The sequence below is a fragment of the Scylla paramamosain genome, chromosome 19 (assembly GCF_035594125.1).
Source record: "Scylla paramamosain isolate STU-SP2022 chromosome 19, ASM3559412v1, whole genome shotgun sequence".
In the NCBI taxonomy this organism is placed as follows: Eukaryota; Metazoa; Arthropoda; class Malacostraca; order Decapoda; family Portunidae; genus Scylla; species Scylla paramamosain.
Window position 1 is genome coordinate 18769246 of NC_087169.1, and position 13019 is coordinate 18782264.

The 13019-nt window shown below is 44.5% G+C and overlaps 1 protein-coding gene across 1 annotated transcript in view; it reads left to right on the top strand.

The window, feature by feature from the left end:
• Positions 1-13019, top strand: part of LOC135109827 (semaphorin-1A-like) — a gene marked incomplete at its 5' end in the record, with an annotated part of 44138 nt that overhangs the window by 23001 nt on the left and 8118 nt on the right. The window contains 12 exons of the mRNA XM_064021544.1: positions 1903-2010; positions 5875-5962; positions 6141-6245; positions 6386-6619; positions 6864-7066; positions 7340-7485; positions 7590-7724; positions 7853-8023; positions 8322-8452; positions 9407-9454; positions 10317-10418; positions 11064-11297. Of these exons, the coding sequence (XP_063877614.1) occupies positions 1903-2010; positions 5875-5962; positions 6141-6245; positions 6386-6619; positions 6864-7066; positions 7340-7485; positions 7590-7724; positions 7853-8023; positions 8322-8452; positions 9407-9454; positions 10317-10418; positions 11064-11297 (1705 nt within the window). The remainder of the gene's footprint in view (positions 1-1902; positions 2011-5874; positions 5963-6140; positions 6246-6385; positions 6620-6863; positions 7067-7339; positions 7486-7589; positions 7725-7852; positions 8024-8321; positions 8453-9406; positions 9455-10316; positions 10419-11063; positions 11298-13019) is intronic.

Below are 13019 nucleotides of genomic sequence, written 5' to 3' on the forward strand. Positions count from 1 at the left end.
AAAACATCACCATTCAACATCACATGAGTTAGAGGCGCAGGAACATGACTCATTCATCACCTGAACCATCGATAAACACTCGCAGGGGAAAAAAATGTAAAGATGGAGTGATCCTTTATGTCTCAGCGTCGCGGGAGGGAAGGGGAACAGTGAGCCTATTCCAGCACCGCCTCTCCTTCGGCCTCCTTCCCCTTATGTCCTCCCCTTAGCGCCTTCCCCGCCTGGAAAATAGCCATCACAGGAGAGGTTATTTATCACCTATTTTTTTCCCCTTTTTTCCGCATGAGGCGGCGGATGGCTAATGTGAGGAAAAGAGAGAGGTGATTTTGTGCGTTTATGTGGAAGAGGGAAGATGCGGGGGTGTGGTGAAGGAAAGAGGGTATGAGAGAGAAGCGGAGGAAAATGTGATGTAGAGGCGGCGTCGTTATCTGTAGAGGGTATTAGGTTGACTATCCTGGTTTAATTGTGGAGTATTAGGCGTCTGGTGGGAAAGAACGAGGCATAAAATCTCCTCTTGACAATAATTGCTCCGGTGGATTTGTAAAGATTTCCATTTATTTTTTCTGTTATTTTTTTTTAAACATACCACTGCGCTCACAAAAGAAATAAATAAATAGATAAATAAATAAATAAATAAAAAATAAGAGTAGTCCGCATTTATCATGATTCAGAATATATTTTTATAATCACTTAATCAAGCGTATCACATTACACACCCCTGGATTACATTACACGCACAACCTAACCTAAATGGCATGCAATTTGCAACACACGAACTCGCCAAAGAATCGAGTGAACCCCGCCATTAACCGTTTTTTTTTCCCCTTTTTTTTTCCGGGGCGAATCTTCTGCAGGATCTGTTCTAGACGATCTTGAGGAATGCGGGATGGCCACCGGTGCGAACCCTCTGTTCTGGGACGCTTGGAGGCAATTAAGGCCAACATTCCCGCGATTCATGGCGATCAAACGGAATCCTGATCACGCCGGCAGGGGAAAAATCACGGGTGACATCGGTGGTCTTGCAGGGGCGTGAACTGCGGAGCGCGGCGAGGAAGGCCAGGCAGGGAGGCGGGGACCGTTCTCCAGGACCGTTCTCTAGGGTGGCCCAGTCGCCCTCAGGTCCTGTCTTCCCTCCGGGTTCTAATGGGTTGGTGGCCGCGGCGTCAGTGTCTCATTACCATATAATTGGGAAGCGGCTCCTCGGAAATGCAACCCCTGTAGCCTCATCCAGCTAGGGTCCCCCCCCCCCTCCCCGCCTCACTTAGCCCTCTCTCCCCCGCACTGCCTCGACTACAGAAATTCAGGATTTTGGGGCTGTAGCGGGATAGCAAGGTCACCAGAGAGAGAGAGAGAGAGAGAGAGAGAGAGAGAGAGAGAGAGAGAGAGAGAGAGAGAGAGAGAGAGAGGTTTAATCCCTGTTATATACGAGCCTACGCAGTACTTGTCCAAATTTACTAGGTATATATTTTTTTTTCAACAAAGTTACTCTCATCCTCAGATTTTCAGTACGATCTGCTACAAAATTTTACGCTGTTTTACAAAATTACACACACACACACACACACACACACACACACACACACACACACACACACACACACACACACACACACACACACACAGCAACAGCAGCAGCAGCAATATCAGGTCCCTCGCTGCGGTCGTAATCTCTTCGTCGTCTGTAATTTGACGTGATTCTCTCCAGTCAGCGTCGCGCAATTCTCCGTGAAAATGGGAGATGGAAATAAGCCTCCGTTTTTGGCAGACCCTCGATCCCTGCGTTGGTTACACACAAGGGCGGACTTAAGCTAAGAATTATACTGCTTACTATTGTTTAAGATGGAGGTAAAACACTACACTCTCTAAGGTATTAATGTGGCTGTGTTTCCTCTTCTTTTCCAGGACGAATGCCAAAACTACATCCGAGTGCTGGCCAAGGAGGGCGAGGGGCAGTTCCTGGTGTGCGGGACCAACGCCTACAAGCCTCTGTGTCGGCACTACGCCCAGCAGGTAAGACACTGCACGCTCAAGTCGCCTGTCATGTCCACTGTGATCACCGGTGGACCAGAAAGAGAGAGAGAGAGAGAGAGAGAGAGAGAGAGAGAGAGAGAGAGAGAGAGAGAGAGAGAGAGAGAGAGAGAGAGAGAGAGAGAGAGAGAGAGAGTTTTCATTAGTCATTAATCTATATACATGTGTTATCTCTGCTTTCGCCGTTATTTTTTACTTTTATCTGTGTCTTTTTTACTTGTTAGAAAGGGAAATAGACAGAGAGGCAAACAAACACAGACAGACGGAAATGACTCTAGATTCCTGGATATATATGGATATGATACCTTCCTATATACAGACAGCGAAGAAAGATATCCCTAGACTTTCCTGGGAGCGCCTCGCCTCGGAACCCCTGCTGGGAGTGATGACGCAGGCTTGTGTGAGCGCCGCCAGCGCCCACACCAGCAGAAACCTTCCCTGTAGCTATCAAGAAGTTACCTACACTTAGATTCCTTACTCAGACAACAAGCGTTTTCTATTGCTATCAAAACAATCATCTCTTAGATTCCTCACATGGACAGCACAAACCTTTCTTTTAGCTCTCAAAAAGTCACCTCCCCTTACTTAGATTCCCCCACAGTGTTGAATTCATCGATCCTCTTTGTCAAATCAACCCGAAAAGGAGGATCAAGTTGTACGCTTTGGTTGTAGATTCTTGGCGATAGTTTTGACTCCCTTAGGTGTCTGAGACAGTGAGTGGTGGAGGCCATAACAAGGCGGCCTCGTCAGCGTCTCCCCTCGCTGCTGATCCGCTGCTTTACATATCGAGGGAGAAACGTTAAGACGGCAAGGGGAAAGTAAAGGCCTCGCTTTTGCCGTCTTCCCTCTTCTCGCCTTCTCGCCCTTCTCCTTTTCCCTATTCAACCTCATATTCTTCCCGTCCTTATCCTCGCTTCTTCCGTCCCTCCCTCCTCTCGCCGCCTTCTTGCTTTCTCCTGTCTCTTCTCTATTCAGCCTTATATACCTTTCGTCCCTATCCTGATTTCTCTCTCTCTCTCTCTCTCTCTCTCTCTCTCTCTCTCTCTCTCTCTCTCTCTCTCTCTCTCTCTCTCTGGCGGGATCTGACCAAGAAAACCAGATATGAACGCGGGATATTCTGATCCTGACGGAGCGATGCGAGGCGCGACACATCACCCAGGATGGTTATTGTGGCCGTGATGGACCGCTGGGCTGGAGGAGGTAATCTCACCTTAATTGGCCCGAATCGTGATGCCTGGTGAGGTCTCGAGGAACATTATCTCGACGCCAGTGCTCAGAGATTTCTTGATTTGACTTGGGATTAAATTCACCGAGAGTTGGTTTGGTAGGTCGGGTGGTGCAGTAATTGTTTTTTGCGCGCTCTTGCTCGCTCGCTCTCCTTCATGACGCTGGCAAAGGTTAGCGGTGGAGGGACGGAGAGGATGGACAGCCGCGTCAGTTCGAGGTTAAAAGATGCACCGTTCTTGCCCTCTCTTGTCATGAAAGCTAAGTAAGAAGTCGCAGAGATGGAAGACAAGGAATTTAAGGATTTGTCGTGTTTGTAGTGCTGTGTTTTGAGGTGTTTTATTCTCTCTCCTCCTCCTCTTCTTCCTTCTCTTCCTCCTCCTGCAGTGCGTGTATCTGCAGTCTAGGGAATGAAAATAGTGAATGAGAGATTCCTAATCCCATGTAGCACCATCATTTTTTTCTTTTTCTACCGCTAGCGCAAAATAGAATGCGAAATAAAAGCGATGACTGCAGCGCGCACGCACACACACACACACACACACACACACACACACACACACACACACACACACACACACACACACACACACACACACACACACACACACACACACACACACACAGTCTGCGCTGTAACCCGAATATTTATCTCTTTTTTTTTTTTTTTTTTTCTACGTTATTGTTGGACTTTGCTTCACGTTGGCAAGATACAAAGAGAGTTATGATTGATCACTCACTGTTTAACGTACAGCGCCTCCCCAACTCCGGAACTCCTGCCCTCTCCCGCCTCTCTCCCTCTCTCTCTCTCTCTCTCTCCTCTCCTCGTCCCCGCCTCCTTCCCGCCCCTTCCGCCTCGCTTGCCGGTACAGAATTATTTACACCGTCACGGGGATGTGTGAGTAACGCTGACATTTGCGCAATTATTTCCCTAAAGTAATGGTGTGGTGAGGGTACGGCCGCGTGCGTCCCGGTGGTGGTGGCGGTGGTGGTGGTGGATGGGGAAAGAGAGGGGGGCGCCGACCCAGTAATGGCTCCCGTGTCGATACCTGGGCTGTAAATAACGGGAGAAAATTTTGGAAAGCAGGAAAGGAAGGCAGACAGGGAAAAAAATAGGAAATGCAGATGATAAATTTGTGTTTTTGACAAGGGGAGATTAAATATGAGGTGAGAGTATAAAGCGACACCTCATTTTGTTTTCTTATTTTAGGTTTTATCTCTCGATTTTTTTTATTTATCATTGCGGTCATCTTTAAAACGATACGTTGATCACAAACCTCTGTGGTAACTAGATGCAGGCAGTGTACGGGATGGAAGAGGAACGTTAGCAGAGCGGAGTTGGTGCGCAGTTACAAAGAGCGTCAGTATTGGGAGAGAGACGATCATTTACTGAGGACAAAGACGGAACAAAGTGCGTCGTTGAGGAGGCTGTGCACGAAGACCTGTCACCGCTGAAGGAGGCCGCTATGGGTTTTGTTTGGCAGAGGATTGCGTTGATTCCATCCTCCTTCCTTCCCTCCTTCCCTAATCAATGCTTCTGCTTCACGTAATGCCCCGGAAGCCTCACCTCTTGCACCAGTAATCCCGACACTCAGCTTCTGCGACGCCAAGGATCACGTGACGGGGAGAGAGCGAGGCGCAGACACATTAATTACAAGTTCTCGGTCTTGGGGCTGCACCGCATTGCTTGGGAATCTAAAGCAAGACTTGGATGAACGCAGGCAGATAGCGAACTTTGCTTTCCCCTTGCCGATGGACTTATAGTTCAGATTTGTTTCTCTTGGTAAACTGACACGAAACGAACCGGAATAGCGAATAGCAAGCGTGGTGTTGTTCAGGTGTGTGCACGCGTGTCAGTGACGGATGGTCGGAGCGGCGCGGGGTGACAGGGCGCCTTAGGATGGCTCTGTATCCATTGATCCCTGACTGGTTAATGTTGTCACAGGACCTCCCTGGCCGAACACCAAGCTGCGTATCCTCATTTGTCATGCACATGCCCCGGTGGAGGCAGACACATACACTGTCACGTCCATCATCCCCCCGAGCGTCCTCCCCCTGATTGATTCCCAGCGTAGCGATCGGACGCCGCTCATCCCGTCCGACTGTTGACTGGCACGGGCAGACTGACAAAACCAGTTCCACTCCAGTTGACTATCAGCCCGGCCATCTGTGCGGGAGACAGTCACTAATGCTGGAGGGCCGCCGCACGCTTCATCATTATGCTAATCGACAGCATTCGTAAGCGGAGTACGTCCATGGTTGTCCTGCAGGCAGTCGTTTTGTGAGCTTCTAATGGTCGCCACCTCTTAATGCCGGGATATTTGCAAGGACTTCTCCATGTTGAGCTCCGAGTTTGCCTCTTCTTTTTTTTTTTCCACGTTTGTGAGATAAATTGTTGTTGTTTTCACTTTGATCTGAAGATAAGTGGCGTGTGCTGAAGGAACACGAAGCCTTAGCGCAAGACGAGTGTCCTGTCATCTCTGTACTGTGTTTGCGGATTCCTCTGCATTATAACCAGTGTAGATTTTATACATGTAGAGTGACACGTATAATTGCGAAGTCTGTTTGTACACTGACTCTTGTTAACTGGTATTTACCTACATTTGTGTGTGTTATTTGCAGGCGGATGGCAGTTTCAACTTCACCGAGAAGATCGGGGCGGGGAAGTGTCCGTACGACCCGCGGCACAACTCAACTTTCGTCTACGTGGGTAAGTTTTTCTGCGCCTCCTTTCACTAAGCGGTACAAAGAAGGAAGGTAAGACGTACCCTTTACCAGATAACCACATAATAATGAGCGAAATATTACCTTACTTTTTTTTTTTTTTTTATGTTGGTTATACTATATTGATTTCGCTTCCGTTCTTGACAAGATTCTTTCCCGCGCAGATGGCGAACTCTACTCCGGAACTGTTGCGGATTTCCAAGGCATGATTCCGCTTATTTTCCGAGAGCCCCTGAAGACAGACCACAATGACTACAATCAGCTCAACGGTAAAGTGGCGTTTTATGTCTTGTTCGCTTGTAATTGACGTAATCTTTTAATAATACTGAGTTTAAGCTTTAATTTTAAGATTCCTTTAACAAACGAGTCCTGTAAACTTACTGATAATCTCTTGTTCACTCCAACACAGCCCCAGATTTCGTACACTCCTTTGACTACGGGGAGTTTGTGTTTTTCTTCTTTCGGGAGACTGCCGTTGAGTACATGAACTGCGGCAAGCGTGTATACTCCCGAGTGGCGCGGGTGTGCAAGAGGGACCGAGGCGGGGGACAGGCGCGCTTTAAGTCTCTCTGGACCTCGTTCCTCAAGAGCAGACTTAACTGTTCCGTGCCTGGGGAGTACCCGTTCTACTTTGATGAGATCCGTGAGTGTCCTTAATCCATTATTGAAAGTTATGTAGACTAGTTTTAAGGCTGAATTCCAAACTTCATATTGCTGTTAAGTAGGCAGCGTACTTGAGGAATAAGTGCATTACCTGACGTATGTATGTGAATGAAATTAGTCTAGATTTGACTGTACATTTCAGTTTATAAATCACAAATGTGCATTTATTTTAGACGTGTAATAATGAAAAACTAAACACTATCTAATGGTCGGTGCTACCGCAGAGTCCACCACTGACGTCATCTCTGGAGTGTATGGCGACGAGAGGCACGAGCTGATCTATGCTGTCTTCACCACGCCCTCCAACTCCATCCCGGGGTCGGCAGTGTGCGCCTTCTCCATGCGTGCCATCCTGGACACCTTCGAGGGGGCCTTCAAGGAGCAGGAGAACATGAACTCCAACTGGCTGCCTGTGAAGCCTTTCGAGGTAACAACCTGAAAATTAGCACTTTTCTTATGTTGTCAAAATAGTTCTAGAGTTTTTTTCTTTTTTTTTTCATTCTTTCCTTTTCTTTGTCATGCATTTCTTATGCCAGATTAAATCTTTCCCAGTAGTATATAGATGTTTTACCTTCACTTTTTCATCTATTTGTGTGTTTCTTCACAGCTTTCCATGGCCACAATGCCAGAGACAATATTCTTTGTCGTTTTCATGTCACAAACTCATGAACATCACTGAGTGTTGTCTTTCCATCCACAGGTTCCAGACCCAAGACCAGGTAGCTGCGTGGAGGACAGCCAGACCTTGCCAGAGGACAACATCAACTTCGCCAAGTCTCACGCCCTGATGGATGAAGCTGTTGCAGGATTCTTTGGTCGGCCACTCCTCATGAAGGCTTCTTTCGAGTAGGTTTTAGCCTCTCAATAAGGGTCAAGTATGTAGATTTATTAAAGCAATGAAAGCCTTAGTGTTGTTGTCCCCTTTACTAAATGAATCTCTCTCTTTCCAGATATCGCTTCTCCAAGATAGCAGTCGACCCACAAGTTACTTTCCTAGACGGCAAAACAGTTGATGTTCTCTTCATTGCCACAGACAACGGCATCATATTCAAGGCAATCAACACCCAGGCATCACCAGGCACAAGGTACAGACAAGCAACATCATTCCTTCTGTACACCACAAGAACGAACAATAAGTGGGGTTATAGAATGAAACCTTATTTGTTACATGTTTCACACTCTATCAGTCCTGAATAATGTTTTGTATCCACAGCAGCATTGAACCTGTGGTGATTGAGGAGATCCACGTGTTTGAGGAGCCAGTGCCCATCGTGAACCTCCAGATTGCCCACCAGAAAGACGGCCAGAGTAAACTGATCATCATCACTGACGATGAAGTGAAGTCCATCTCACTCCATCGCTGCCACAAAGCCACCACCTGCAGGTACAGTATTGCTAACAATGTGTATAATACTGCAGCAGTCATTTTTGTATATTATGAATCCTGTGCTCCTTGGGTATTGTATGGTGGGTCATGAGACTTTTCCTCTCCACCAAGGGCCAACAGGGCTAAGAGTGTGAATGGTGCGTGTGTGAATGTGTGGTACTTTGTCCAGGCCACCCTGTATGGGATTGCTGGCCTGGTATATAGATTGATAAATCAATCTTTCTAGTTTTGTTTTGCATACCAGAAAGAAATTGTGGGAAAAATTTTACTAATCGCTTTCTCTTGGTGTCAACAGTGCATGTGTGGGACTGCAAGATCCTTACTGTGCCTGGCACGACGCACACAGCCGCTGTGGTCCACCAGAGCCTCAGATTGCTGGACCCATCTTCCAGAATGTGTCGGGGTACCATCAACAGTGTCCATACAGTAAGTAGCAAGAGACACAAGCCTTCCAACCTTCCCTTTGTAGCCAAATGTGATGTATCCTTAGGCATTGTGTCTGTTTTCTATTGTTTAACTCTGTGTTGCTACTTTGGCAAGTTCAGAAATGCTGATAACCCTGCCAGTAATGTGAGTCCTTTGTCCCCCAAACATAGCGTTCTAATTAGTAAGTGTATGTCTATTACCTTTTGACAAGGATAATACAGCCCTTTAGTATAGAGATATTTATCCCTTTAACCCTTTCCTGTTGAAGATTCCTAATCAAATGTAGAAATTACTCTTTAATATTAATATTAACTAGTGTGATAATTACATAGTTACCCTTTGATAACTACATTTTGCCGCCCCTGATAAGTGTGTTGGTAGAGTCATGTTGTTGAATCATGTTATTACTAGATGAAGGATGCCTTTTAGACCTAACTTGGAAAACATGACAAAATTGTCTTTGAATTTTATCAATTGTCACTCACTACTAAAAAATACTAACTTGGTTTTGATCATCTTATTTAAAGACAAATGTTTTCGGACAAAAGTAATATATATTCAGGAAAGGGTGGAGACAAATCTTATTGATAGTTCAGTTGTATGCCATTTATAGTAAGAAAAGAAAAATTTAGTAGCATATTCCCCAAATGTTTTATTTAGCAATCCATTAGTATTTAAGTTTAATGAGCAGTGCATTACTTGAGTTTCTTTTAACCTGGTTAGGAGGTCACTCACTCATGAGTCTCCTAGTTCATGCATGTCTGCTGCTTCATGTATATAATTATGGATGTTGATTGATCTTGTTAAAGACCTCATTTATAGTTTCAAAAAGCTGCAAGAGCCTCCTTATTAGTGACTGAACAATTAGCATCAAAAGGCAATAGACAGTGAATGTTCTCTCGTGTCCCTCATGTCTTGTTGCATCAGTGCTTAGCATGGCGTGCTTCATTTCAGGCGCCGACAGTGAAACTTTGAACCCTCCCACGCAGATACAGACAACTGGTAAGTCCTGAGTGTGTGTGTTCTGTGATGGCAGGGGGAAATGCCTTGCCGTGAGAGAAGTGTGAGCTTGATCAAAACAAGCAATGCAGGCTGGCAGCATTTCCCCCTGTGATTAACATTTGTGTTTTTACTGTGTTTTATATGTATGGGAATCACTATTTTTAGGATATTAGTCTGATGTATTATTATGTGTTCATTTTATGGAATGGGGGTTTCTTTTTATGTTTTGTGTTTTAAGTGTCCACTTTCTTGGTCACTGCACAACACAGCAGCACCTCACTACTGTCACCCCTTCCCCAACTGCCTCACCTCACCCCACATCTCAGCACACCTTCACTACCACTGTGTGTGTCATAACTGTAACAATAATGTTCAATAATATTCCATCCAAGATATCCATTACTACATGTTATTGTTGTTTTAGAGAAATCTGCTGTACCCATCTAATATTTCATGTTGAATTAAATACTATGTCTGTGTCCTGTGATTAAATGTGTGCTAACTTCAGAACTATCATTGCAGCTCAATAACAGACTGCTGTTCTGTTAGCAGTACAAGTGTCAACATGTTCCCATTAACACCAGCATGCTCTCTCAGCTGAAATGAGGAAGAGACACATAGTGTATAATCTTAATATACTTTAAATGCTTTGAAAGCTAAATTCATATGACCCAATCCATGAAATCCTGCATATAATAAAAGAATCTGTAAAACATCAACATAGTACATCACTTGAAGACTCCATAGAAATCCAGCATGTAAGCACCATGCTGTGTCCCTCAGAACTTCCAATTCCCTCTTGATACAGCTGCTTGCCTCAGGACACACCTAATTGTTGCTCTGGGTTATGCTCCCCTCACAGAGGCCCCAAGCCCTCCAGAGGTGGAGACGTGTGCTCCCTGTGTTTGTCCTGAGCCTTCCTCTCCACGTCCGCCTCCTGTTACCGATCCTGTGCCCACGGAGGGTCAGTTGTGCCATGTGGTGGTGCACACTTTGCCATGCTGTGGACTCAACCACATCATGATACAGTGGTGTCTATGAATACACCAAATGCCTAATTGTATTAAGGATAAAGCCAAGGCTATGGTGATGGACCAGAACATGGCAATGTGTGTGGCAAAATGTTATGCTCTGAAGTTCAGCAGAGCAATAATGAACTCACCTTGTGATTTCAGGATGAAAGTACAGTTGTATCCAATGACACTGTTTCCTGGCACTACTAACCCTGCATGAACGTGCTTACACTGTATTTGTATCTGTCTCGGTACACACGTCTTATCATCTTTAACGTGTAAGATTTCTCTTCTCTGCTGCTGAATTTCTTCCACACATATTTTTCCCGTAGCATGATTGACACATCACAGTAAAGGAGTGGTTTGTATTGTGAGACAAAATATTGATTCAATTCATGAGTGTATTTCAAAGATGGATGCAGTCTAAATATGGGCCTCTATCTAAGGCTCTTTTCTTTATATTATAATGAACTTTCTTTACCACAGGGATGTGCTTTTCCTTGCATGATGGTGATGGACTCTCCTGTGCTTATGTTATCCTTCATCTAACCAGCATATGTCTTTACATTTTCTGATGACACAAATTGTCCCTGCAGGACCTGTGGATCACTCAACCATTTTTGATACTCTGCTTGAGGAGGATGAGACATCCCTCGAGAGTAATAAAATTCCCCAGCTGCCGCCCACTCAGGAAAACAATAAACGCTTGGGCGGTGTTCCAAACAGTGTCCCTCAAGATCCTGACCTGGCCAATGAGATCCTGCTGGACTCCATAGGAAGAGAGACAAACCAGGATGTTGGAATAGCTTATGCTGAAGGCGGGATCACGGGTAAGCCTAGTCCACCACACCTAACAGCAAGGTCATGGGAAGACATCACTAAAGAATTCCTAATATGGGCTAAATTTTGTTTTCAATATTGTTTATGTCTAAGCATCTTTGTTAAAGATGTGATAGCCTATATTAGGAACTCTGAGTCCTAACTTCAAACACTTATTGGTTTAAAACAGCCCCACTACCTCTTTTGTAATGGTGTAGTCTACTTATCAGTAATGCAAGTCCTCAAGTTGTACAATTTGCTTCAGTAATGTACAGTACTTCATTTTCTGCAAAAATTGCATCCAAAAAATAAAGGGAACATATTCAATTTGTAAATATTGATATGCTTCCTGGGATAATTTTTGGCTTTTTGTAGAAAATACTTGTATGTGAAAAGCTTAATGTAGTTTGAGGACTGAGTTATGCATTGTGGGTCTTTCATAAGGCTCCCAGCCAGCCCCTGCCCCCTACGAGCCACTTCCATGTCTCCCTGACCAACTGTTACTTGCCTGCCCAGCCTGACCCTCTCCGTCATTACCGACTTCCGACTGCTGCTTAGATGTTACCTGATTTCTTTCTTTTTACTTACTACTTCACCTCTCTTAACTTTTGCCTTTTTCATTTCATATTTTCATTATACATTCGTTCAGCTGATTAACATTATTTTGAGTGTGCATTGCTAGTGCATGATTCATTACATTGGTTATGTTGATGCATGTTTCCCTGTTTTAGCTTGTTTTAGCACACAAGCCTCACTCTGAAGACTAGTTATGATGCTTAGTCAATAGTTATTCATCATACTCTTCCTTAACTCTGTCTTTCTTGGTCTACAATATGTAATAGAGTAGTAATGCCTTGCCGGTTGTTTGGTTAACCAACCAACACTCACAGCACACAGCACTTCCTGTGCAGCACTCTGTGGTAACTAACCAGCCAGTGACTGACATGTAAACACTGCAGTGCATGCCTCCCTACATGGTGCATCCCTTAATTAGCTAGAAAAGAAAAATAGCCTAGTTTTGCATCCAAATAAATGCCAAAATAACAGTGACAATGACTGGACCGTTTGACTGATTTTTGTGCATTCTCAGTTTTGACATTTGTTTCACTGTTTGAATGCTAGTGAAAGTATAGTGCTGTTGAGTGATATGTATGTATGTTTACATATATATCTCACTCCTCAGGAATCCTTCTTCACTTTGGTCTTAATGATACTGTAGAGAAAAATTTCTAAACACATTTCTTGGCAATATTCTTCTGGTAGAGCCCCGTCTTATGGTGAGTCATAGATCCCAAGACCTTGTATCATCTGCTCCAAAGTGTGGTGTGAAGTTTTGTGTTCAAATGTTATCACTCCTTCTGCCTGCCTTCTTATCTGTTGCAGAGAGTTGTGTTGTTGTAGCTTATTGTGATACCCTTTTTGTCTTGCACCTTCCATGTTTTTCTCAAGGAGTGTAGCTGTAGATCCTTGTTCCTGTATTTTATTGGTCCTTTGTTTTCAGTAGTATTAACAATATTACATGATAATTAACATTTTTCTTTAGTGTTAACACCCATGTCTGTCAGATAGACCAGTGAAAAATATTCTATCATAGTTTTAAAATCTCTCACCACCTTAAAGGAGGCATAGTATATAGAGTACCTGTGTGTTACTAAATCATCAAAGACCATTAGAATCTCCCTGTGCCCTCCCATCCCTAAATAACACCTACTCTGCAATAATAACTTCCGTCG